The sequence below is a fragment of the Cetorhinus maximus genome, chromosome 21 (genome assembly GCF_964194155.1).
Source record: "Cetorhinus maximus chromosome 21, sCetMax3.hap1.1, whole genome shotgun sequence".
NCBI classification, from domain to species: Eukaryota; Metazoa; Chordata; class Chondrichthyes; order Lamniformes; family Cetorhinidae; genus Cetorhinus; species Cetorhinus maximus.
This window is the reverse complement of record NC_135899.1, coordinates 95,083,296-95,111,001: the sequence shown is the minus strand read 5'-3', so window position 1 is coordinate 95,111,001 and position 27,706 is coordinate 95,083,296. Positions and strand designations below refer to the sequence as shown.

Genomic DNA, 27,706 nt, shown 5'->3' with positions numbered 1-27,706 from the left:
TACAAGGGAAAGGAATCACTGGTAAGTAGTGGGTAAGGTATTTACTACTTTAATCGCTTATAGTTTAAGGTCTTTTTGTGGTTTACAGTTTGTATACTCTACAGTAATGAGGATCAGTAACGAAGGGCCCTTGAGTAATTGACTTAAAAGGTTTAATTTAAAGGGATAAGTCATGGCAGGAGCGCTCAAAGCCGTGGTGTGCTCCTCGTGCTCCATGTGGGAAGCCGGGGACATTTCCAGTGCCCGGGACCAGCATGTGTGCAGGAAGTGTGTCCAGCTGCAGCTTCTGGAACCGCGGCTGCGGACACTGTGGAGCATCCGCAAGTCTGAGAGCATCGTGGATAGCACGTTTAGAGAGGTGGTCACACAGCAGATAAAGGGACTTGAGGAAGGAAGGGAATGGGTGACCACCAGGCAGTCCAAGAGAAACAGGCAGGTAGTTCAGGAGTCCCCTGGGGTCCTGCTCGCAAATTGGTATTCCATTTTGGAGGCTGATGAGGGCGCTGGTTCCTCCAGGGAGTGTGGACAGAGCCAAGCTTCTGGCACCATAAGCAACCTGTCTGTACAGGAGGGGAGGAAGGGAGGCAGAGCAATAGTAATAGGGGAACAGATAGGCGCTACTGTGGCCGTCAACGTGACTCCAGGATGGTATGGTGCCTCCCTGGTGCCAGGGCCCAGGATGTCACTGAACGGCTGCAGGGCATCCTGAAGAGGGAGGGTGATAAGGCAGAGGTCATGGTACATGTTGGTACCAATGACATAGGTAGAAAGAGGGATGAGGTCTTGCCTCAAGAATTCAGGGAGTTAGGTAGTAGACTAAAAAGCAAGACCTCTCGGGCTGTAATCTCTGGATTACTCCCAGTGACACGTGCGAGCGAGCTCAGAAATAGGAGAATAGCACAGACGTATACGTGGCTTAAGAGTTGGTGCAGGAGGAAGGGAGAGGGTACAGGCTCAACATGTAACTCCTTCCTATCACCCTACAGGGAACAAGCCCAGAGAACCATGGATGACCAGAGATATTCAGGTTACGATGAGAAGGAAAAGAGAGGCTTTTAGCAGGTACACGGGAAGCAAATCAGCAGAGGCATTAGTGGAGTACAGACAGTGCAGGGTGGAATTTAAGGAAGCAGTTAGGAGAGCAAAGAAGGGATATGAGAAAGCTCTGGCTGGTAAAAGTAGGGAAAATCCCAAGATATTCTATTAGTATATCAATGGGAAGAGGATAACCAGGGAAAGAGTAGGGCCCATAAGGGACCAAGGGGGCAATCTATGGGCGGAGCCAGAGGACATCGCTAGAGTGTTGAATGAATACTTCACATCCGTCTTCACCCAAAAGAATGAGAGTGAAGGTATTGAACTCTGGGAGAGAGACTGCGAGGTTCTTAAGCAAATTGATATAGGGCGTGACAGGGTATTGGAGGTGTTGGCAGGCTTAAAAGTGGACAAATCTCCAGGTCCGGATGATTTGTGTCCCAGGCTGCCGAGGGAGGCAAGGGAGGAGATCGCAGGGGCTCTGACCCAAATTTTTAATTCCTCTCTGGCCATGGGAGAGGTGCCAGAGGGGCTGGAGAATAGCTAATGTGGTTCCGCTATTTAAGAATGGTTGTAAAGATAAGCCAGGGAACTACAGACCAGTGAGTCTCATGTCAGTGGTAGGGAAACTATTGGAGAAATTTCTGAAGGAGAGTATCCATCTCTACATTGAGAGACAAGGTTTGATCAGGGATAGTCAGCATGGCTTTGTCAGAGGGAGGTCATGCCTAACAAATTTGATTGAATTTTTTGAGGAGGTGACCAGGTGTGTAGATGAGGGTAGTGCAGTTGATGTAGTTTATGTGCATTTCAGCAAAACCTTTGACAAGGTCCCACATGGGAGACTTATAAAAAAGGCAAAGGCCCATGGGATACAGGGTAATTTGATAAGGTGGATTCAAAATTGGCTTATTTGTAGGAGGCAGAGGGTAATGACAGAAGGATGCTTTAGTGACTGGAAGCCAGTGGCGTACCACAGGGATCTGTGCTGGGTCCCCTATTATTTGTCTTTTATATAAACGACATAGATGACTATGTGGGGAGCAGGATTAGTAAGATTGCGGATGACACAAAGATTGGCCGGGTGGTCAACAGTGAGGTTGAGTGTCTTGGGCTACAGGAAGAAATAGACGGGATGGTTAAATGGGCAGATAAGTGGCAGATGGAATTTAACCCTGAAAAGTGTGAGGTGATACACTTTGGAAGGAGTAATTTGACAAGGAAGTATTCAATGAACAGCATGGCACTAGGAAGTTCTGAGGAACAAAGGGACCTTGGCGTGTGTGTCTGAAGGCAGAGGTGCATGTTAGTGGGGTGGTGAAAAAGGCATATGGGATACTTGCCTTTATCAACCGAGGCATAGATTACAAAAGTAGGGAGTCTGTGTTGGAGTTGTATAGAACCTTGGTGAGGCCACAGCTGGAGTAGTGTGTGCAGTTTTGGTCGTCACATTATAGGAAGGATGTGATTGCACTGGAGGGGGTGCAGAGGAGATTCACCAGGATGTTGCCTGAGATGAAACATTTAAGTTATGAAGAGAGGTTGAATAGACTTGGGTTGTTTTCGTTGGAGCAGAGAAGACTGAAGGGCGACCTGATCGAGGTGTAGAAGATTATGAGGGGCATGGACAGGGTGGATAGGGAGCAGCTGTTCCCCTTAGTTGAAGGGTCAGTCACAAGGGGGCATAAGTTCAAGGTGAGGGGCAGGAAGTTTAGGGGGTATGTGAAGAAAAACTTTTTTACCCAGAGGGTGGTGACAATCTGGAATGCACTGCCTGGGAAGGTGGTGGAGGCGGGTTGCCTCACATCCTTTAAAAAGTACCTGAATGAGCACTTGGCACGTCATAACATTCAAGGTTCTGGGCAAAGTGCTGGTAAATGGGATTAGGTAGGTAGGTCAGGTGTTTCTCACGTTTCGGTGCAGACTCAATGGGCCGAAGGGCCTCTTTTGCACTGTGATTCTTTGAGCCTTAAAAATATTCAATGACTCCGCCTCCACCACCTTCTGAGGCAGAGAATTCCAAAGTCGCACAACCTTCTGAGGGAAAAAATTTCTCCTTATCTCTGTCCTAAAAGGACGACCCCTAATTTTAAAATAGTGCCTCCTAGTTCTGGACTCACCCACAAGAGGAAATATCTTTTCCACGTCCACCTTGTCAAGGCTGTTCAGGATCTTGTATACTTCAATCAAATCACCCCTCACTCTTCTAAACCCCAGTGCAAACAAGCTCAGTCTGTCCAACCTTTCCTCATAAGACAACCTACTCATTCCAGGTATCAATCTAGTAAACCACCTTTGAACCGCCTCCAACGCATTTACATCCTTCCTTAAATAAGGAGACCAAAACTGTATGCAGGATTCGAGATTCGGTCCCACCAATGCCCTGTATAACAGAAGCATAACATCCTTACTTTTATGTTCAATCCCTCTCGTACTAAAGCATAGCATTCCATTAGCCTTCTTAATTACTTGCTGCACCTACATGCTAACTTTTTGTGACTCATACTAGAACACCAAGGTCCATCTGCACCTCAGAATTATGCAGCCATTCTCCATTTAAGTAATACTCTGCTTTTTTGTTCTTACTGCCAAAGTGAACAACTTCACATTTTCCCACATTCAAGTCCATTTGCCAGATCTTTGCCCACTCACTGAACCTATCTATATCCATCTGCAACCTCTTCTTGTCCTCTTCAGAACATACTTTTCGGCCTATCTTTGTGCCATCTGCAAATTTAGCTACCATGTCTTCACTCCCCTCATCTAAGTCATTGATGTAAATCGTAAAAAGCTGAGGCCCCAGTACAGTCTTCACTCCCCTCATCTAAGTCATTGATGTAAATCGTAAAAAGCTGAGGCCCCAGTACAGACCCCTGTGGGACTCCACTTGTCACACCCTGTCAATCCGAAAAAGACCCATTTATGCATACTCTCTGCTTTCTGCCAGCCAGCTAATCTTCTATCCATGCTAATATGTTACCCCCTGCACCATACACTTTTATTTTCAGTAATAATCTTTGATGTGGCACCTTATCAAATGCTTTCTGGAAGTCCAACTACAGTACATCTACAGGCTCCCCTTTATCCACTGCCCATGTTACTCCTTCAAAAAACTCCAATAAATTGGTTAAACATGATTTTCCTTTCACAAAACAATGCTGACTCTTCCCTATTGCACTGAGCTCTTCTAAGTGCCCAGTTATAATCTCCTTAATGATCGATTCTAATAACTTACCCACAACAGACGTTAAGCTAACTGGCCTATAGTTAGCATGGATAATGGATTGGTTAACTAACAGGAAGCAGAGAGTAGGGATAAATGGGCCTTTTTCGCATTGGCAAGATGTAACTAGTGGAATGCCACAGGAATCAGTGCTGGGGCCTCAACTATTTACAATCTACATCAATTACTTAGATGATGGGGCCAGATGTATAGTTGCTATGTTTGCCAATGACATCAAGATAGGTAGGAAAGTAATTTGTCAAGAGGAAGTAGAGAATCTGCAAAGGAATATAGTCAGATTAAGTGAGTTGGCAAAAATTTGGCAGGTGGAGTATAATGTGGGAAAATGTAAACTTGTCCACTTTGGCCGGAAGAATAGAAAAGCAGTATACTGTTTAAATGGAGAGAAATTGCAGAACTCGGTGGTACATAGGGATCTGGGTGTCCTGGCACATGAATCACAAAAGATTAGCATGCAGATACAGCAAATAATTAGGAAGGCAAATGGAATGTTGCAAGGGGAATGGAATATAAAAGTAGGGAATTTTTGCTGCAGTTGGTGAGAACACATCTGGAGTACTGTATACAGTTTTGATCTCTTTATTTAAGAAAGGATTAGAAGCAGTGCAGAGAAGGTTTACGCAACTGATTCCTGGGATGAAGGGGGTTACCTTGTGAGGAAAGGTGGATAGCAGGAGGATTTGTTCTTATTCATTTATGGGATGTGGGCATCGCTGGCTAGGCCAGCATTTATTGCCCATCCCTGATTGTCCTCGAGAAGGTGGTGAGCTGCCACCTTGATCAATGTTGTTAGGGATGGAGTTCCAGGGTTTTGACCCAGTGACAGTGAAGGGACAACGATATATTTCCAAGCCAGGATGATGTTTGGCTTGGAGGACAACTTCCAGGTGGTGGTGTTCTCATCTGTCTGCTGCCCCTGGCCTTCTAGATGGTAGTGGTCGTGGGTTTGGAAGGTGCTGTCTAAGGAGCCTTGTAGATGGTACACACTGCTGCCACTGTGCGTCGGTGGTGGAGGGAGTAAATGTTTGTGGAAGGGGTGCCAATCAAACGGGCTGCTTTGTCCTGGATGGTGTTGAGCTTCTTAAGTGGTTTTGGAGCTGCACTCATCCAAGCAAGTGGGGAGTATTCCATCACACTCCAGACTTGTACCTTGTAGATGGTGGACAGACTTTGGGGAGTGAGGAGGTGAGTTACTCATTGCAGGACTCCTAGCCTCTGTCCTGCTCTTGTTGCCATTGTGTTTATATGGCTAGTCCAGTTCAGTTTCTGGTCGATTGTAACCCCCGGGATGTTGATAGTGGGTGATTCAGTGATGGTAATGCCGTTGAATGTCAAGGGATGATGGTTAGGTTCTCTCTTGTTGGAGATGGTCATTGCCTGACACTTGTGTGGCATGAATGTTTCTTGCCACTTGTCAACCCAAGCCTGGATATTGTCCTAGACTTGCTGCATTTGAGCATGGACTGCTTCAGTATCTGAGGAATTGTGAATGGTGCTGAACATTGTGCAATCATCAGAAAACATCCCCATTTCTGACCTTATGATGGAAGGAAGGTCAGTGATGAATCAGCTGAATATGGTTGGGCTGTGGACACTATCCTGATGAACTCCTGCAGTGATGTTCTGGAACTGAGATGATTGACCTCGAAGAACCACAAACATCTTACTCTGTGCTAGGTATGACTCCAACCAGCAGAGAATTTCCCCCCCAATTCCCATTGACTCCAGTTTTGCTAGGGCTCTTTGATGCCAAACTCAGTCAAATGCTGCCTTGATGTCGAAGGCAGTTACTCTCACCTCACCTCTGGAATTCCGCTCTTTTGGCCATGTTTGAAACAAGGGTGCAATGAGGTCAGGAGCTGAGTAACCCTGATGGAACCCAAACTGGGCGTCAGTGAGCAGGTTATTGCTCAGCAAGTGCTGCTTGATAGCACTATTGATGACTCCTTCCATTACTTTACTGATCATCGAGAGATACTGATGGGGCGGTAATTGGCCAGGTTGGATTTTTCCTGCTTTTTGTGTACAGGGCATATCTGGGCAATTTTCCACATTGTCAGTTAGATGCCATTGTTGTAGCTGTCAACAACTTGGCTAGGGGTGCGGCAAGTCCTGGAGCACTAGTCTTCAGTATTATTGCCAGAACATTGTTAGGGTTTGTAGTCTTTGCAGTATTAAGTGCCTTCAGCCGTTTCTTAATATCAAGTCGACTGTTGCAAATGCTTTAGCCTTAATTTTTTGCACTGATGTGCTGGGCTCCTCTATCGTTGAGGATGGGGATATTTGTGGAGCTGCCTCCTCCAGTGAGTTAATTAATTATCCACCACCATTCGTGACTGGATGTGGCAGGACTGCAGAGCTTAGAGTCGCTTAGTGGAATCGCTTAGCTGTATCTAACGCTTGCTGCTTATACTGTTTGGCATGCAAGTAGTCCTGTGCTGTAGATTCACTAGGTTGACACCTCATTTTTAGGTATGCCAGATGCTGCTCCTGGCATGCCCCCCTGCACTCTTTATTGAACCAGGGTTGGATCCTTTGGCTTGGTGATAATGGTAGAGTGGGGGATATGCCGGGCCATGAGATTACAGATTGTGGTTGAATAAAATTCTGCTGCTGCTAATGGATGCCCAGTCTTGATTTGCTGGATTTGTTTGAAATCTATCCTATATATGGTGGTAGTGCCACACAACCTGATGGAGGGTATCCTCAATGTGAAGACGGGATTTCTTCTCCATAACGATTGTGCCAGTGGTCACTCCTACCGATAATGTCATAGACAGATCTATCTGCGGCAGGCAGGTTGTTGAGGGTGAGGTCAAGTATGTTTTTCCCTCTTGTTGGTTTCCTCACCACCTGTCGCAGACCCAGTCTAGCAGCTATGTCCTTTAGGACTCAGCCAGCTCAGTCAGAAGTGCTGCCAAGCCACTCTTGGTGATGGACATTGAAGTCCCCCACCCAGAGTACATTCTGTGCCCTTGTCACCCTCAAGGGTGCTTCCTCCAAGTGGTGTTCAATATGGAGGAGCACTGATTCATCAGCTGAGGGGTGTGTGGGAGGTGGTACATTTCCTTGTCCATGTTTCACCTTGTGCCATGAGACTTCGAGGTCCTGAGTTGATGTTGAGGACTCCCAGCGTAACTCCCTCCCGACTCTATATCACTATGCCACCACTTTTGCTGGGCCTGTCCATACCCTGGGATGGTGATGGTGGCGTCTGGGACTTGATCTGTAAGATATGAGTCTGTGAGGTTGTTGCTTGACCAGCCTGTGCGACAGCTCTCCCAATTTTGCCACAAGCCCCCAGATGTTACTAGGGAGGACTTTGCAGGCTTGACAGGACTGGGTTTGCTGTTGTCGTTTCCAGTGCCTAGGTCGATGCCAGGTGGTCCATCTGGTTTCATTCCTTTTTATTGACCTTTTAGTGTTTTTGGTACAACTGAATGGCTTTCTAAGCCAATTCAGAAGGCATCAAGTGTCAACCACATTACTGCGGATCTGGCGTCACATGTAGGCCTGACCAGGTGAGGACAACAGATTTCCTTCCCTAAAAGACATTAGTGAACCAGATGGGTTTTTACGACAGTCGACAATAGTTTCATATTTTCCAGATTTTTATTGAATTCACATTCCACCATCTGCAGTGGTGGGATTCGAGCCTGGATTCCCAGAGCATTACCCTGGGTCTTTGGATTACTAGTCCAGTGACAATTCCACTATGCCACCACCACCCCATGTTTCCTCTTGTGAGGGAGACTAGAACTAGAGGGCACAGTTTAAGAATAAGAGGTCTCCCTTTTAAGACGGAGATGAGAATTATTTTTCTCTTGGAGGGTCATTAATATGTGGAATTCTCTTCCCCAGAAAGCAGGGGAGGCTGGATCATTTAATTTATTCAAGGCAGAATTAGATAGATCTTTGATAGACGAAGGAATGGAGGGCTATCGGGGGCAGACAGGAAAGTGGAGTTGAGGCCACAACCAGGTCAGCCATGATCTTATTGAATGGTGGAAAAGGCTGAAAGGGCCAAATGGCCTACTCCTCGTAAGTCCTATGTTCTGCATTAGGGAACCAGGGGTACTGTGTTCATTATCATTCTTGCATTACTATACTTCAAAAAACCCTTCATGAAAACTCCATTGATGGCACAGATGCTTCTACGTTCAATGGCTTTTTGGTCCAAAAAGTGCTATAAATCAAGGCAAGCTTAAACTTTTTATCAGGAAGTTACGATATTTATAAACCTTCACCAGTAGGAGACTTTTTTTAAAAAGAAAAGCAAATGTGACTGCAGCTCTGTTGTGCTACAGGCAATTTTTAAAAATTGGATAATTTAAAATCATATGAATGTTTTGTTGTAATGGATACATTTTTAAATTCTCAATTATGTTTCAGCTAAATCTCTAAAACCATGCATATTTTTAGACAATTATTTTTGTACTGAGTGTGGCAACCATTTGATCATGGCCTTTTTAAGATTCCCAAAGAAAGCTTCATAACTGTCTCTGTGCACTGACATACATAATTGATTGGATTGATGTGTTCTCAAGTGTGGTAATCTTCTCTGCAGTGCACTTTTATAACCTCTTAGCCTAATTCCACATCAATTCTTGGACTTGAGGATAGTTGATTTGTGTTTAGATTTCTTTTGTTACACATCTATAACCAGATTTTTGAAATGCGCGAGTGATTTGTGCCTTAGCTAACTTTAGCATTTTGTTGTGGAAGTACTTTAGCTTCCCACATTCCCTAAATAGTCTTGCTAAACTTGTGAACTCAGGGCATTCTAGCTGCAAGTGACTATACTTGTACTCTGGCACAATTGGTAAGTAACCCTGAACATCCTAAAGTTCAGCTGGACTGTTCAGCAAAACATCAAAACAGAAAATGAATGGGATGCAAAATACAGAACTGTGGATAAGTATGTTTTAGTATAAATGTTTCAATTAAATTTAAATGAATATCTTGCTCTGCAGGGAATCTGGTGGCAGTTGGTGGGGCAGCTGGATACAAGAAGGTTTCCAGTCAGTGAAAGAAAAGGTAAGAACAGAGCCTACCTTTAAAAGTTTTGTGTACTATGGTCTGAGGATTCACAAAGATTATTTTGATAGATAATATTGAAGATTGGGAATTCTACTAAGATTTGTCAAATTGGACCATATAGCATCAACTTTAAGCCATGCCCTGAAACTGGTGAATTAGTTTGTATGGAATATTAGTGTACTATCATATTGTCTCCTAAAGCGTTATGGTGGAATCAAACTAAAACATCCCAGAGAATGATTCTTAGTCTGTTTAGTGATGGATTGAATGGAACAGATTGCTTCTGTACAGTGAGGAAAGCAAAATTCAACAACCAATCAACCTGCATTGCTTTTTTTATGTCTTCTAATGTTTGGAGTGTATTTATCAGATAATAAATAATGCATGTTAACTGCTTGCCTAGGAATGGTAAATGATACAGAGGAATTTATAAGAGGGATGAAAGATTTTTTTTCCTTTTTAAAAAAAAACTTCACAGAATATAATACTGTTCATGACATCTCCCTGTCCCCCACCAACAGTCTACTGAAGCGTTGGAGTTTATGAAACGGGACCTTGCAGAGTTTTCACATGTGGTACAACATGATACAGCATGTACAATTGCTGCCACTGCGAATGCCGTGAAAGAAAAACTGAGTGTGAGTATATATCTGCATTACTTAATATATAGGTGACTCCAGGTACAAACATTTGATGTAGCATAATACAAATCAGGCACAGCATTCCAATGTTAAATATCTATTCTTCTCACCCCCCCATCAAACAGAGTTCCTGATGAGGGCTCGCAATTGTTTGAGCTAGCATCGCTGCTGCATAGCAATTTTTACAATATTTTCTACAGGTTACAGGGTATTGATAATTGAATGTTACCGTGCATAACTCACTGAATAGTCTGGTTTATTTCACCTGATGTTGATTGCATACCGATATGAGTGAACCAGCCTCCCTTTGTTTCAGTAGTGCTTCGTAGTTGAAGATTATTACAGTGTGAAGAGAATGTACAGATGTGGAGGGAGGAAAGTGGGTAAACTTGTGTTTTTTTTTAGCTTCCTGCATTAACCCTTGTATTTACCATGCTCTTCTTTGGGATGGATCAACTTGAAGCATCTCCACAAATGCTGTTAATGTGGCTTCATCAGGAGGCAGTCCTCCACATCGTGACGAGATGCTTCTTCAGATGTTGCCACCAAGAAGGGCAAACTTAGTCCTAAAGGCAGTCCTGATCATGAATGTTAGCTGATTGCAACCTATGATTCTATTTCAACGGCGAATATCCCAACCGCCTGTCAGGATTTCGCCCTGCATAATTCACAAGTGTGTCTTGTGTTTTAAGGTTTATTTTACTTTTCAACTTTTCCATTCATCATTACACAGTTTTCATAACTTTGTCACAGAACCATGTACTCAAAACAGTTGCAGTGGTTGGTGTCAGGCAAGATTTTCAGAGCAATCTTTGGGGGAATTTGTATGGCTTTTAATTAATTAGCTTTTGAGCAGCTTGAGGTGCAATGGAAAGATAATTGTGACTAATAGAAAAATCCATGGCTGACTTCTTAAGTCTTTTAATTTGTTATGCACTATACAGGTCAGAATCCAATTTCTTTATTTATTTGAATAACATTACTTTATTTCACCCCCCCCACACACCAAGCAAGTTCTCAGTATTGTCCCTGTGTTCAATAAGTGCTACTTCAGTGTCTCTTTGAACTCTCGTCATATTAATGCTAATGCGAAGAGTGATCACCAGGAAACAATCATCTCTCATAAACTGAGAATAAAGTTTAGGAAGTTTTACAATTATCAATAAAGGCCTGACCCTCAATAGGGAAAAAAACAAATAAATGAAAGAAATGATATCCCGTTGCAGGAGTTGCCAAGTATAGTGATAGAGTACGCATTGTTTTATTATATTAATTGAAGGAAATAATAAAATCTAAGTACATTTCTTTTGATATTTTGCTTGTAGGCAGAAACTTCTACAGGAGCAGGGCAGCAAGTCAAAAAAGGATTATCAAACATTCTGGGAGTCCTCTCAGACACATTTGCTCCTCCTCCAGACAAAACTATTGATTGTGATGTTATAACATTGGTTGCAACACCATCTGGTACTACAGAACTCTATGACAGTACTAAGGTACTTTAAGTAATTTGCAGCTCACTTCTAATCTTTTAAGTAGTTACTCATTTTAATACTTAGAGTACCTTTGGGTGTTACTGTGGTGATGGGGTGGCCAGCCACATGATGGATGTTTATAAATTATAATTTCTAAAGCCATTTTGGCACAGGCTGTGCTTGGATCTCACTTGAAGTTTTCAAAAAATTTTCGTTACTGCAGCAATGTGTGGATTTCAGGATGCAAACTAATTCTGTTGCATTATGAATTTTATTCTTTTATTCATTCATGGGATGTGGGATTTGCTGGCTGGGCCAGCATTTATTGCCCATCCCTAGTTGCCTTTGAGAAAACGGAGGTCAGTCTATTAGCTCTAGGACATCACTGCAGTAGTTCCTCAGGGTAGTGTCCTCGGCCCAACCATTTTCAGCTGCTGCATCAATGACCTTCCTTCCATCATAAGGTCAGAAGTTGGGATGTTTGCTGATGATTGCAGAAGTGGGGATGTTTTGCTGGTGATTGCACAATGTTCACTATTCGCAGCTCCTCAGATACTGAACCAGTCCAAGCCCAAATGCAGCAAGACCTGGACAATATCCAGGCTTGGGCTGACAACTGACAAGTAACATTCATGCCACACAAGTGCCAGGCAATGACTATCGCCAACAAGAGAGTATCTAACCATCGCCCCTTGACATACAATGGCATTACCATCACCGAATCCCCCACTGGGATCAACTGGGGTTGAGAAACTTATCAGCCATGATTGAATGGCGGAGCAGACTCGATGGGCCGAATGGCCTAATTTCTGCTCCTATGTCTTATGGTCTTTTTCACGACTGGTTGTGGCAGGACTGCAGAGCTTAGATCAGATCCGTTGGTTGTGGGACCTCAGCTCTGTCTATCACTTGCTGCTTATGCTGTTTGGAATGCAAGTAGTCCTGTGTTGTAGTTTCACCAGGTTGACACCTCATTTTTAGGTATGCCTGGTGCTGCTCCTGGCATGCCCTCCTGCACTCTTCATTGAACCAAGGTTGATCCCCTGGCTCGATGGTAACGGTAGAGTGGGGGATATGCCGGGCCATGAGGTTACAGATTGTGTTTGACTACAATTCTACTGCTGCTGATGGCCCAGAGCACCTCATGGATGCCCAGTCTGTTGCTGGATCTGTTCGAAACCTATTCCATTTAGCACGGTGGTAGTGCTACACAACACGATGGAGGGTATCCTCAATGTGAAGGCGGGACTTTATCTCCACAACGACTGTGCGGTGGTCACTCTTACTGATACTGTCATGGACAGATGTATCTGTGGCAGGCAGGTTGATGAAGATGTTTTTTCCTCTTGTTGGTTCCCTCACCACCTGCCATAGACCCAGCCTAGCAGCTATGTCCTTTAGGACTTGGCCAGCTTGGTCATTAGTGATGCTACCAAGCCACTCTTGGTGATGGGTACATTCTGCGCCCTTGCTACCCTTAGTGCTTCCTCCAAGTGGCATTCAATGTGGAGGAGCACTGATTCGTCAGCTGAGGGAGGGCGGTACGTGATAATCAGCCCATGTTTGACCTGATGCCATGCGTCCCGAGTCAATGTTGACTCCCAGGGCACCTCCCTCCCGACTGTATACCACACTGCAGGGTCTGTCGTGTCGGTGGGATGGTGGTGGTGTCTGGGAATTCATATGTAAGATATGATTCCATGAGGATGACTATCAGGCTGTTGCTTGTCTGTGAGACAGTTCTCCAATTTTGGTACCAGCCCCCAGATGTTAGTAAGGAAGACTTTGCAGGTCGACAGGGCTTAGTTTGCCGTTGTCGATGTTGGGTGGTCCGTCTGGTTTCATTCCTTTTTTGAGACTGTAGCGGTTTTTACAACTGAGTGGCTTGCTCAGCCATTTCAGGGTCAACTGCATTGCTGTGGGCCTGGAGTCACATGTAGACCAGACCAGGTAAGATTTCCTTCCCGAAAGGATATTAGTGAGCCAGATGGGTTTTTACAACAATCGACAGTGCTTTCATGGTCATCATCGGACTGTTAATTCCAGATTTTTATTGAATTCAAATTCCACCATCTGCCATGGTGGAATCGAACCCCGGGCATCAAGAGCGTTACCCTGGGTCTCTGGATTACTAGTCCAGCAACAATACCACTACACCATCACCTTCCCCTAAATATTGGCTCCATTTCCATCATTTACGATTATGTATTTGATTTTGGGTGTATGGAAAAGTAGAGAGTGGAAGCATGTTGCATACATTATGCAACTGGCATAACTACATTGCTGGAAAGTCAAGAATAAATTTGTGACGAATGTAGAAGACACTTAATAATAGTTACTTAACTGAAAAACCTTGAATATTTTGTTTAAATATTTTGTCCTTTACTTTGGGCTAAACGTCTTGTATGTTCATGTTATTTCTACCCTGGTTCTTGGTCCCAAGGCAATCATAACAGCAATGTAGAGGACCCACATATAGATGACTTATTTCTGTTTTAAAGCAGAGAGTGAAATGTGTAAACATTAATAATGCGTGTTATAAAATACAGCTTTCGTTTACTTTAGTTTGTTCACAGCCTGGATTCAATGATAGTACATCATATATCCACATATACAGATTCAACAACCCTATATTGAAACCATATACGCCTATCCAATTTTTCCAATTTATAGCATTTACATAAAGTAATTATTGCAATCTTTTTTCAAAGAGTTAATGAGTTAATTGGAAATGGTGCCACTGTGTTAATATTCTGTTTTTCCTGCACTATACGATGATTACATCTCAAAAAGCACTTCGTTGACTGTAAAGTACTTTGAGATGTTCGGTGGTCATGAAAAGTGCTATTTAAATGCAAATCTTTTTATTGGTAGTTGCTCAAAATAGCTTGCATTGTATGTGTAAAGTTTAACCCTTTGAGAATAGTAACTATTTACATCAAGGGAAAACTTGATAAATATTTAAACTCACCAACAGAAAAATGAAAGAGAACAATCTGCCACTTTTCTCTTTTCCGTTGCATAATCATATATCATTCTGCATCTTATGGGAAACCAGTTTCTGATTTGAAACTTACTATGACTATTCACTTTTGCTGAATAAGTCCTTTGAGCCATTGCTGCTGATTGCCAATGCTTTAAGTAAATAACCTTGTTTCGATTTTCAGGCTCGTCTTTACAGTCTACAGGCTGATCCGGCAACGTACTGCAATGAGCCAGATGGTAAGAAACTTCACGGAACTGAGCCTTCTTAACAAATGTTCATCATTTACAAGCTATGTAGTAGTGAGTTTTTGTCTAATGCATGAATCTTCTGGATTCATGCTGTTGAGTTTATTCTAATAGCTAGTAAGTTTCAAAGAGACTTTATGTTGCTAGGATTAAATGAGATATGTAGGAAAGTATAAGAGTGGAAAAGACAATGAATTGGCCAATCCCAGAGGTTGGTGCCAGTATATTCCCCTCTTCTTTAAATATCCATTTGAATCTCTCAATTTTTTTCACACCATCTGCTTCCTAAGACAGTTTGTTCCACATATTCACCATGCTCTTTGTAAAGTAACCAAACCTAGGTTACCTTGGCTCCTAAGTTTGTATCCTTTGGTCCTAGTGTTTGTAACAATCACAAACATATTATCAGGGAATAATTTATCTATTCTCTTAGCAATTTCAAATTATTATCCTAATGTTTTCAATCCTGTTTGTTAGTTTGTTTGTATGCAAACAATATATCTCAAAAACTAATGGACAGATTTCAACAAAATTTAGTCCATAGGCAGGGTATGGTCCAAGGAAGAACTGATTAGTTTTTGGTGAAGATGCGGATCTGGACCTGGATGCTGGGATTTTTTTTAACGGATCTGTTAATATTATGAGATAGTTTTGATTTTTTTAGAATGCTGTTGATTGTTTTGGAATGCTGTGATAGTCTCAGCTGTTGTGGTGTAATTTGTCACAGCTGTCAAAATGTCAGCAGAGTTTTCAGAGCAGGTAGTTGTAGATGGATTGGCTGAAGCCTTCTCAGTGAGATGGAAGCTCTTAATAAAAAGATTGTTTTCAGCTTTGTATTTACAAAGCGTCAACCAGGGAGGGAAAAGCCTCAAGGAAGAATTTGGTAACTGTAATCATGTTGAGTTGAACGCTCTACTCAGTGCCCTGTTCACTTGTTGAATACTGTTTCCCTGAGCCATCGCTTCATAATAACAATTTCAGGTCATTACCCTTTCCTCATAGGTATTTATCAGTTGTGTTCTGCTTTGCACTGTCTACAGTGCCAGATATCTTTTCTGTCATGCAGTGAATAAAAGTGTGAGTACTCCCTGGTTTGGCTGATTCCCTTGTACAGACGCTTGCCTCCTGGATTTTATGCTGTCTGTCTATACATTCTAGGCCTAAGTTATGGAAATATTTTCTGTATGAATATGAAAGCCTGTAGTTACTATTCAATGATGTCTGGTGTTCTAGCTTATTCTAAATAAAAAAGTAGAGACCTTAATTACTTTTCACAGAACTTACAGTCAGTAGTGAGGACAAATTCCTTTCATCACGTATCTCTCGGCAAGATTCAAATCCAGGCATGGTATGCTAGCCCATTAATTACTTTGCAAAATCCCTATATTTTCAAGTGAAATTAGTTTGTAACATAAAACCAATTTCACTTAAAAATGAGCATTCAGCACAAAACCCTCCCATCACAGTGTAATTGTGATTAATTTGACAGACCCATTTGGTGAAATAGTAAGAATAAACAATATACACAATACAAAAGTTGTATGATTATAATAGATGCCTTTTATTGTTGGAATTTATAATTCAGGATGCAGACTTTTTTTGTAATAGGCTCTGATTTTGTCTGTCTTTAGGTCCCCTAGAACTCTACGAAGAATGGGTTGCTGGTTTTAAGCTTGAAGACCAAAAAGGGGAAATCTCAGGCCTGCTGGTTAACAGTCCTTCAGTACGTGCGCTTTACACAAAAATGGTATGTACTGTGTAAACCATTCTGCTTATTCTTGCTGGTTCTCTCTCTAAATGAGATTGCTAGATCAATCTCAACTGTATCACCTGATAGGCCAGTTTTGCGTTGTGGGGTCATTTCAGTATTTGATATTGCCAAACTCACTTCACTTGAACAATCATGAAACAGGGAATAACAATGCCTCCTATTACAAAGTTTTTATTTATTAGCCTGTTAATAATGATGTACCACTATCATATGGCATGGAATGATATGGTTTGGTGGATTTTCCCTGAAGGCTTGCACAGTAAATTCCCAATCATCAGCTTGATAGATACAAACATATGAACATACAAATTAGGAGCAGGAGTAGACCACTCGGCCCCCTGAGCCCGCTCCGCCGTTCAATAAGATCATGGCTGATCTGATTGCAACCTCCCGCTTACCCCCAATAACATTTCACCCTGTTGTTTATCAAAAATCTATCTACCCCTGCCTTAAAAATATTCAAAAATATTCTACTGCCTTTTGAGGAAGGGAGTTCCAAAGACTCTCAACCCCCGAGAGAAAAATTTTTTCCTCATCTCTGTCTTAAATGAGCGACCCCTTATTTTAAAACAGTGACCCCTAGTTCTAGATTCTTCCACAAGAGGAAACTTCCTCTCCACATCCACCCTGTCAAGACCCCTCAGGACCTTAAAAGTTTCAATCAAGTCGCCTCTTACTTTTCTGAACTCTGGCAGATATAAACCTAGCTTGTCCAACTTTTCCTAATAAGACAACCGACCCATTCCTCGTATTAGTCTAGTAAACTTTCTCTGAATTTCTTCCAACGCATTTACATCCTTCCTTAAATAAGGAGACCAATACTGTACACAGTACTCCATATGTGGTCTCAAGTGTTCTGCACAACTGAAGCACAACCTCCCAATTCCATATCCAATCTCCCTCGCAATAAATGATGACATTCTATTAGCTTTCCTAAAGATAGACAATCTTTAAGTACAGTACATCCACCCTTTACCCACAATGCCAAACACTTTATCATGGTTTTAAAAAATTGAAGACAGGATACCTTGGTGTACTTGGCATTAATCCTAGCAGGCAGCTTAAATAACCTTGATCGAGTTTGGGGAGCATATTTAATGCCTGCTATGCAGGATGGCAGAGAAAGATTCCCAAAATATTTTGTAGTTTATTAATTAATCAATTTAAAGGTTACACGTTTAAGCTGTGAAGTAGAACTCATTTTTTTTCCCCCTACACAGGTGCCAGTAGCGGTGTCACATTCAGAATTTTGGCATCGATACTTTTATAAACTGTATCAGTTGGAACAGGTGGGTCATTACTGAGAATTCAATAATAATGGCAATGCCCTACTGCTGATATATCTGTTTTAGAGGTTGAATCTTTGTTTGGCCAGTTATTAGGTCAGCTGACCAGATGTAGATGTTTAGACTGGAATGCAGATAGACGTTCTTTTTTGCTGTACCCCATCCCCTACCCAAAGTGTCCATTCCTCTAATTCCCATATTTTTATGTAATCCCCCTCGTTTCACTGCACTGTTGGTGGCTGTGCTTCTAATTGTCTGGGTGCTATGCTGTAGAGTTCCCTCCCCTATACTCCTACGCTTTTCCCCCTCCATCTCCTTAAATTCACCTCTTTCGCCAAAGTTTTGGTCTCTCTTCACCCCCACCTCCAATATCTCTTTCTTGGACTTGGCTTCTGTATTTTGGTTACGCTCTGTGAAGTGTGATGGGACATTTTTCTGCAGTAAATAGTAAATGTAGATGCAAGTTGCTGCTGCCTTTGGTGAGATAAAGGAAAGGGTAGAAGTTTTCAGTGGCTAGAGTCAGGGGAGTAGTGTTTGGGAGAAGATATAGGTTTGGTGGAAGTGACAGAGCTGGGTGGATCAAGGCCATGAAGGGATTTAAAGATGCCAAGGAATTTGAAATAAAATGTTGAAGGACAGGCAGCCAGTGTTAACTCAGTAAGGATGAGGTAGTGGGTGACCAGGCGTTATTGTAGAATAGGATATTGTGGTAGTTTACTGCTCGTACGAGGCCAGCCTCAAGAGTATTGCACAACTTAGGCTTCAGTGGACAGAGGCGTGTGGAAGGAAGTGGTGGAAGGACTGAGATGGGGGCAGTGTTGCAGTGGTAGAAGTAACATTATTCATGAAAAGCATGTAAGTTTAAAGTTCAGTTCAGAATCAAGTGGGATGCTAAGATTGCAAATGGTATGTTTCAGCCAGAGGTAGCTGGGGTGGGGATTGAAACCAGCTCCAAGGGAGCAGAATTTGTGGTGGAGGTTTAAAAAGTCATCCTGATATTGAGCTGTTGAGATTAACCTGAGACTTGATTTTTGGACAAGCACAGAGGCAGGTATTATCACCTTTTTGTGAGATCTTGCTCTCTGTTTCTAGATGTTGCTGCTGAGGGGCAATTAGCAGGTACAGAGGAGAGGATTAAGGATAGGTATTTGGGAAATCCTGGAGATGATTGTATAGGGGTGGGTAACAAACTGTTGTTTAAAAATACAGCCTGCTTGATTGCCTCCCCATATATCATCTTCAGCATTCACTCCCTCCACCACTGATGTGCAGTAGCAGCAGTGTGTACCATCTACAAGATGCACTGCAGCAACTCAGGCTCCTTCAACAGTATCTTCCAAACCTGTGACCTCTACCACCTAGATGGACAAGAACAGCAGACAGACGGGAATACCACCACCTGCAAGTTCCCCTCCAAGTCACTCACCATCTCGCCTTGGGACTATATTGATGTTCTTTCACTGTCGCTGGGTCAAAATCCTGGACCAGAGTACAATATCCATCTTCATCCTCCTTGAGCTTTATGCAGCATTCATTATGGCTTACCATACCATCTACTTCCAATGCCTCCCCTATCATCCAGCTCCTTTGGGCCTCCCACTCCATGTTTTCATTTCTACTATTCTAAACTAATTCCACTCGGCCCATCGGGTCCATGTCAGTCATTGTTGCGGTCCAGGGTAATCATGTACTGTGAACTTTTTTGACTGGGAGAGTTAATTGCAGTAATGCTTGACAGTGTCATTCCATGTTTGACGATTGATGATGAGATCATTGTGCTCCAGGTATGTTCGAATTTGTGCTTCTCTGACTTGAAGGACTTGGGTTGAATATGTGAAGGAGAGCAACAGGATTGAGACACTGTAATTCACTGGGAACAAGTGAGAAGGTACAGGCAAGGAAGCACTTAGGTTTACAGTGGCTGAGGTGTTGTGATGGGTGAAAGTGAAAGATGAGGACCTTGGAAAATCAAATGATATGAAAGCGTTCTTAAATTATTTTGGACATTGATTCATCTTTTTTCATAACTGTATTTGTATCAACTTACTTGCAGTTAGTTGGAGATACTGTACACCCAAACTGGGCACAATATTATTTCATTATGCATATAAGGATTGTTGTTAAGATATGATGTTTATTGTTTTAAACTTTTATCAATTTGGTTTTCAAATTTTGCATCTTATTGTAGTTTCTGATGTAAAAAAAATAGTATTAGCTTATTAAATTAATATTAAACATCTGGTTTAGCAACATGTCCTGTTAATTTTTCCATATATGATTTCCGGTAGTTTGTTTGGAGCATATGCTAACTGTCAATGTGTCTTCTTACAGGAAGAATCCAGGAGAATAGCATTGAAACAGAGAGCAGAACTGACTTCTCATTCAGAGGAGCTTCGGTGGGAAGAGGAAGAAGGCAAGAACATTTTAATAAATTACTGTGTGTAAACAGAAAGTGAATAACTATTGTTAAAACTTTTGTTGCAGCTGTGCTTTTGAGTTGTAAGAATTTTTTTGCTCTCATAATTGTGATAGATTTCTGACCTTTCTAAAAATGGCAATCTTTGCAAGATCCTTTTTCAAGATCTCCTATGCAATTGGGTAGTGCTGATGTAAGGAATAGACTGATAGTCTAGAATTCGAGATTTGAGTACAGAATTTATTTTGATAGTTTATGTAGAATGTAAGAGATTAAATGTTAAGATATTGAATAGATTGAGAATACTGAGTTGGAAAAAGTGATTTTGTATTATGGAAACGGAAATTGAAATGTTCATTTGAAATGAGCACAGGAGGAAACATCGGTACAAATGTGTCAAGTACTCAATTTCAACACAAGTGTAGAATACTTTCTAAAATTATCTTGAGTCGGTGTTACTTTGAAGTCTTATTTGTAGAGTTAAGAGCAAAACACACTGAATTAATAGGGACAGTGTTGATTTAATAATTAAATGCGACTAGGATTTTACAGGAATGAAAACAATCAGGCTACAAAGCTATATAGCATGAAATGAGTAGAGATTATTTAATCTATTAATTCTGCTTCCTTCTTGGATTATACATTATCAGCCCTCCCATGAACACTGTTTAATCTCGGGGTGGGCGAAAATTCCACATAAATACTCAAATCTCGAATTCTAGACTATCAGTCTATTCCTTACATCAGCACTATTCATCTTGGCTGGATTTAGGGGTACGGTAGCATTGTAGTTGTTACTGCACTGTTAACATAGAGGCCTGGGTTAATGACTCAAAGACACAAGTTCAGATTCCACCACTGCAGCTGGGAAAGTTATGCTCAATTAATTAAATAAATCTGGAATAAAAGACTAGTCTCAGTAATGTTGACCATGAAACTACTGAATTATCATCAAAACCCATCTGATTCTTTAATGTTCTTTAGGGCAGGATATCCTTACTCAATCTGGCCTAAGTGCTTCTCCAGACTCCTAGAAATGTTGTTAACTCTTAACTGGCTTTTTCTTTCATTTGTGGGATATGAACATCACTGGCAAGGCCAGCATTTATTACCCATCCCTAATTGCTCTTGAGAAGGTGGTGGTGAGCTGTCTCTTTAACTGCTGTAGTCCATCTGGTGTAGGTACACCTATGGTGATGTTAGAAAGGGAGTTTCAGGTTCTTGTCTGAGTGACAGTGAAGGAACGGTGATATGGTTCCAAGTAAGTAAGATGTGTGACTTGTAGGGAACTTGCAGGTGATAATGTTCCCATTCATGTGCTGCCCTTGTTCTTCTAAGGTGCGGAGGTTGTGGGTTTGGAAAGTACTGTCGAAGGAGCTTTGGTGAATTGTTGCAGTACATTTTATAGATGATAACTGCAGCCACTGCACGCAAGTGGTAGGGAGTGAATGTTTATGGTGGTAGATGGGGTGCTCATCAAGCAGGTTGCTTTGTCCTAGACGGTGTCAAGCTTCATGAGTGTTGGAGCTGCACTCATCCAGGCAAGTGGAGACTATTCAATCACACTCCTGACTTGTGCCATGTAGATGGTGAACTGGCTTTGGGGACTCAGGAGGTGAGTTACTTACCACAGAATTTGCAGCCTCGAACCTGCCCTTGTAACCACAGTGGTTATATGGCTAGTCCAGTTCTGTTTCTGGTCGATGGTGGCCTCCAGTGTGTTGATGGTGAGAGATTTGGCAATGGTAATGCCATGGAATGTCAAGGGAGGATGGTAATTGCACGGCACTTATGTGGCATGAATGTTACTTGTCTTTTATTAACCCAAGCCTTAATGTTGTCCAGGTCTTGCTGCATAGGGGCATTGACTGCTTCGTATCTGAGGAGCTCTGAGTTTTACTGAACACTGCAATTACCAGTAAACATCCCCACTTCTGACCTTATGTTGGACAGAGTATCGTTGAAGCAGCTGAAGATGGCTGGACCTAGGATACAACCCTGAGGAACTCCTTCAGCGATGCCCTGGGGCTGGGGTGATTAGCCTCCAACAACCACAACTTGTTCCTTTGTAATAGGTATGACTCCAACCAGTGGAAAGTTTCCCCCCAGATTCCCAGTGACTTCAATTTAGTTAAGGCCCCATGATGATGTCAAGGGCGATCACACTTGTCTCATTTCTGGAATTCAGCTGACTTATAATGAGGTCAGGAGTTGCGTGGTCCTGGAGAAATGCAAACTGAGCATCGGTGAACAGCTTGTCAGTGATTTAAGTGCTGCTTGATAGAACTGTCAATGACACAGTCCTTGACTTTGCTGATGATGGGAGAGTAGATTGATGAGCCGGTATTGGTGATTGGTTTTGTCCTTTTTTTGTGGCAGGACATAACTGGGCAATCATCCACCTTATCAGGTGGATGCCAGTGTTGCAGCTAGAGGTTTAGATAGTTCTGGAGTACAAGTCTTCAGTACTACAACTGGAACGTTGGCAGGGCCCATAGCCTTTGTTGTATGCATTAACTCTGAAATGAACCAGCAAGTCAAGTTGTATTCAAGGTGACAGCTCAGTGTCACCTTCTGAAGGGTAATCAAGGATGGGCATCACCCACATCTCTTTATCTTTTCTCCCTCCACCCTTAGCCCAGCACTATAGAATTGTAATTAGAAATTCAAACTGATTCCTAATTCAATTTTTATATGTTTGTTTCTAAAGGAATTAGTTAATTGGATGAATAGCAAATCAACTAGCTAGGTTGAAAACTAGCTTAGCACAACCTAGCACAAAGGAAGATGGTTGTAGTTGTTGGAGGTCAATCATCTCAGTCCCAGGGCATCACTGCAGGAGTTCCTCAGGGTAGTGTCCTCAGCCTAACCATCTTCAGCTGCTTCATCAATGACTTTCCTTCCATCATAAGGTCAGAAGTGGGGATGTTTGCTGATGATTGCACAATGTTCAGCACCATTCGCGACGACTGATACAGAAGCAATCCATGTACAACAGCAGCAAGAGCTGGACAATATCCAGGCTTGGGCTGACCAGTGGCAAATAACATTCACACCACAAGTGCCAGGCAATGATCATCTCCAACAAGAGAGAATCTAACCATTGCCCCTTGACATTCAATGGCATTATCATTGCTGAATCTCCCACTATCATCATCCTGTGTGTTACCATTGACCAGAAACTGATTTGGACTAATCATATAAATATTGTGGCTACATGAGCAGGTCAGAGGCTAGGAATCCTGTGACAAGTAACTCACCTCCTGACTCCCCAAATCCTGTCCACTATCTACAAGGCACAAGTCAGGAGTGTGATGGAATACTCCCCACTTGCCTGGATGAGTGCAGCTCCCACAACACTCAAGAAACCTGACGACATCCAGGACAAAGCAGCCCCCTTGATTGGCACCCCTTCCACAAGCATTCACTCCCTTCACCACTGATGCACAATGCCATCTACAAGACGCAGTGCAGAAACTCACCAAGGCTCCTTAGACAGCACCTTTCAAAGCCCTGACCACTACCATCTAGAAGGACAGGGGCAGCCGATACATGGGAACACCACCACCTGGAGGTTCTCCCCCAAGCCACTTGGAAATGTATTGCCGTTCCTTCACTGTCGCTGGGTCAAAATTCTCGAACTCCCTCCCTAACAGCACGGTGGGTGTACCTACACCACAAGAAGACAGCTCACCACCACCTTCTCGAGGGCAGTTAGAGATGGACAATAAATGCTGGCCTGGTCAGCGATGCCCACAATCCGTAAATTAATTTTAAAAACTATAAAACACATGGTGATAATTGGGAAAGTTGTGGCTCGGAGACAGCGACAATAGATTTCCACTCAAATCTATTCACAGCCCCTGATCTCACTATGCAGGAATGATTCAGAAGAGAGTATTTCTTGTAATATTACAAATGACTGTAATAGAATTATTTGCCCAGGTCTATTTATTCTTTCATGGGATGTGGACGCTGGCAAGACCAGAATTTGTTGTCCATCCCTAATTGCCCTTGAACTGAGTGGTTTGCTAGGCCATTTCAGGGGGCAGTTAAGAGTCAACCACATTATTGAGAGTCCAGAGTCATAGGTAGGCCAGACCAGGTAAAGACTGCAGATTTCCTTCCCGAAAGGATATTAATGAACCAGATGGTTTTTACAACAATCAATGATCATTTCATGGCATCATTAACTGAGACTAGCTTTATATTCAAGATTTATTAATTGAATTTAAATTCCACTGGCTGCCATGGTGGGATTTGAACCTTTGTCCCCAGAGCATTAACCTGAGTCTCTGGATTACTTGTCCAGTAACATATAGGTGAAAAATATAAAAGGTAAACAGCATTCAAAAAGAGGCAAACCAACAGAGTAGGGAAACCATGGAAATACACAAGAACTTTAGTGAGGATCACTCCATAGTGGAACAAGAAACATGAAATATATACACAGGGAAATGGTGTCACATTGACTGAAAACTTCCAGTAGATGATCAATAATTTCACCTATCTCCTTGTCCAGCTTTGCTAACATCGAATGTGAAACTTGGTAAAACTAGAATACTTTTCAAGGGTATTTAATGATCAGAAATCATTCCGCATTTCTGGAATGCTCTGAAATAGACTAGTCAAACATGAAATAAAAAGAAAATGCTGAAAATACACAGCAGGTCAGGAAGTGCCTGTTGAGAGAAACAGTTAATGTTTCACGTTGCTTAGCACTTATCCTTCTGATGAAAGATCTTCGACCTGAAACATTGTGTTTCTCTCTCCATAGATGCTGCCGGATCTGCTGAGTATTCCCAAAATTTTCTATTTTTATTTCAGATTTCCAGTATCCGCAGTAGTTGCTTTTGTATTAGTCATTATTTCAAATTTAAGTCAAATTGTTAGAAATTCCTAAAACAGCAAGCTTTACAATGATTATTTGAAATCCTTTTCAAAACACAAAGTGGCATTCTCTTGATTATAATTGATTTCATCTTCTGATCATAGTAGTGCAATTATACGATTCTAGAGCATTTAGGCCTTTCGAATTTTCAACATGAAGCATTAATTGCATTAACAATGCAAAAAAATCTACAATGTTTGTACTCTTGCAGATGAATTCGTAGGAGCTTCGCCTGTCAACTCAAATTTTCGCCATATGCCGCAAAGCCCGTTATCATTGGTGCAATCTCCAGTCACGTGCTCCAGGATGGAGCATTCAGTTGAACTTCAGAACCAGGATATTGCTGACATTATGCAAAAGCCAGTGGAATGCCAATCTGTGAATGCTGTTAGCACTGCCACAGAACTCCAGTTGAGAAATCAGATCTCCACTTCCAGTGAGACATCTAGGTCTGAGGAGACGGTGAAAGAAATTGCAGGGAATGTAGTAGAAACCAGCACAGAGCTGGTAGTAGGACAGGAATTGAAGCCCAAGACTAAAGATAGGCTTTCAACCCAAGACACAGAAGCAAATAGATCACCAAAAGATCAAAAAACAAAGGAGTTTACTGCAGTATCTGGCATAGTGATTGAGGCAAAGAGCTCAAGCAAACCGGAGACTACAAAAGATGATGGACCGATTGATTTGAGAGTCTATGAACTCAACTCAGACAGTGGAAAATCTACACCTTCCAATAACGGAAAGAAAGGTGATTATTGCTACAAATGGAGTATATGTACAGAGTAAACACAGAGTGAGTGGGGGAATAATGGAAAATAACCCATACTAGTCTTAAAATGGTAACCAGAAGTTGTTACAGGCATGTTTAAATACAGTGAAATTTGTCAGTGATTTTTAACTAAAGCAACTTAGAAGTTATCTGAGCCAAAAGAGATAGTGACCTATGAAATAGAAAGTCATCAACAGAACAAAACTTTTGAGGCTTTAAACATCCATAACACAAGTGAGCAAGAACTGTCTGATTTTGGGTGATAGTTTTTTAATCGATTCCTCCATCACTGAAATCGAGAAAGATCAGGTGTAACAAAAGCATCTCTTTTCTAATTTTGTTGAATCGTTTTAATCCATGTCCATTACAGTAAAATGTCTCCATGTGCACATTCTCCATTTTTGTAAGCCAAAGTGTGCAATGCTAGAGGATAGAACAGGATATTAGTGCAGAAAATGTTAGTAGATCATTGTTGAATAAAGTCCATCAAAAGGTGGGATCATAGTTAGCTTGGTCTCAAGGAACCATGCATTTCGAAGCTCAGTGTATCTTAAAGGTATTTCTAAACACTCATAACTTGTCCTGTTAGATAATCACAGAACTGTTACAGTGCAAAAGGAGACCATTTGGCTCTGGCTCTTCGATGAGCAATTCATTTACTGCCATTCTCCCACCTTAGCCCTGTAACCCCACATATTCTTCCTTTTCAGATAACAACCTAAATGCCTTTTGAATACTTTGATTGAACCTGCCTCCACCACACTCTCAGGAAGTGCATTCCAGATTGGAAGACTGCTAACTTTGCCCCATTATGAAAAAAGGGAGGAAGGGATAGACCAGGAAATTACAGGCCAGCCAGTCTAACCTCGGTGGTGGAGAAGTTACTAGAAAGAATTCTGAGGGACAGAACATATCTGCACTTGGAGAGACACGGATTAATCAGGGATAGTCAGCATGGATTTGTTAAGGGAAAGTTGTTTGACAAATTTGATCAAATTATTTGAGGTAACAAGGAGTGTTGATGAGGATAATGCATTTGATGTGGTCTACATGGACTTTAGTAAGGCTTTTGATAAGGTCCCTCATGGCAGACTGGTCAAGAAAGTAAGAGCCCAAGGGATCCAAGGCAAAATGGCATGTTGGATCCAAAATTGGCTGAGAGGCGGGAAGCAGAGGGTGATGGTAGAGGGATGTTTCTGTAACTGGAAGTCTGTTTCCAGTGGGGTTTCACAGGGCTCAGTGCTGGGGCCCTTGCTGTCTGTGGTACACATAAATGATTTGGACTTAAATGTAGGGGGTATGATCAAGAAGTTTATGGATAACACGAAAATTGGTAGGGTGGTAAACAATGAGGATAGCCGTAAACTGCAGGAGGATATCAATAGACTGGTCAGGTGGGCAGAACAGTGGCAAATGGAATTCAACCTGGAGAAGTGTGAGGTAATGCACTTAAGGAGGGCTAACAAGGCAAGGAAATACACTATGAATGGTAGGACCCTGGAAAGTACTGAAGATCAGAGGGATCTTGGTGTGCATATCCACAGATCCCTGAAGGTAGCAGGGCAGGTAGATAAGGTGGTTAAGAGGCATATGGGATATTTGTCTTTATTAACCGAGGCGGAGGATACGAGAGCGGGGAGGTTAAGCTGGAATTGTATAAAATGCTGGTTAGGCCACAACTGGAGGACTGCGCGCAGTTCAGGTCACCACATTATAGAAAGAATGTGATTGCACAGAAGATGGTGCAGAGCAGATTCACCAGGATGCTGCCTGGGCTGGAGGGTCTGAGCTATGAGGAAAGATTGGATAGGCTGGGATTGTTTTCTTTGGAGCAGCGAAGGTTGAGAGGGGACCTGATAGAGGTGTATAAGATTATGAGGGGCATAGATAAGGTGGATAGGAAGACATTT

The 27,706-nt window shown here is 42.2% G+C and overlaps 1 protein-coding gene across 3 annotated transcripts in view; it reads left to right on the top strand.

Annotated features, from left to right (window-relative positions):
- bsdc1 (BSD domain containing 1) overlaps positions 1 to 27,706 on the top strand; it is a 67,772-nt gene that overhangs the window by 21,038 nt on the left and 19,028 nt on the right. The window contains exons 2-9 of one of the 3 annotated variants that reach the window (XM_078567512.1): positions 9,253 to 9,316; positions 9,841 to 9,957; positions 11,286 to 11,453; positions 14,600 to 14,654; positions 16,295 to 16,410; positions 17,655 to 17,723; positions 20,052 to 20,133; positions 25,239 to 25,775. In XM_078567512.1, coding sequence (XP_078423638.1) covers positions 9,253 to 9,316; positions 9,841 to 9,957; positions 11,286 to 11,453; positions 14,600 to 14,654; positions 16,295 to 16,410; positions 17,655 to 17,723; positions 20,052 to 20,133; positions 25,239 to 25,775 — 1,208 coding nt within the window. Of the gene's footprint in view, positions 1 to 9,252; positions 9,317 to 9,797; positions 9,958 to 11,285; positions 11,454 to 14,599; positions 14,655 to 16,294; positions 16,411 to 17,654; positions 17,728 to 20,051; positions 20,134 to 25,238; positions 25,776 to 27,706 lie in introns of all 3 variants that reach the window. The other 2 variants (XM_078567511.1, XM_078567513.1) reach the window with 2 other exon arrangements.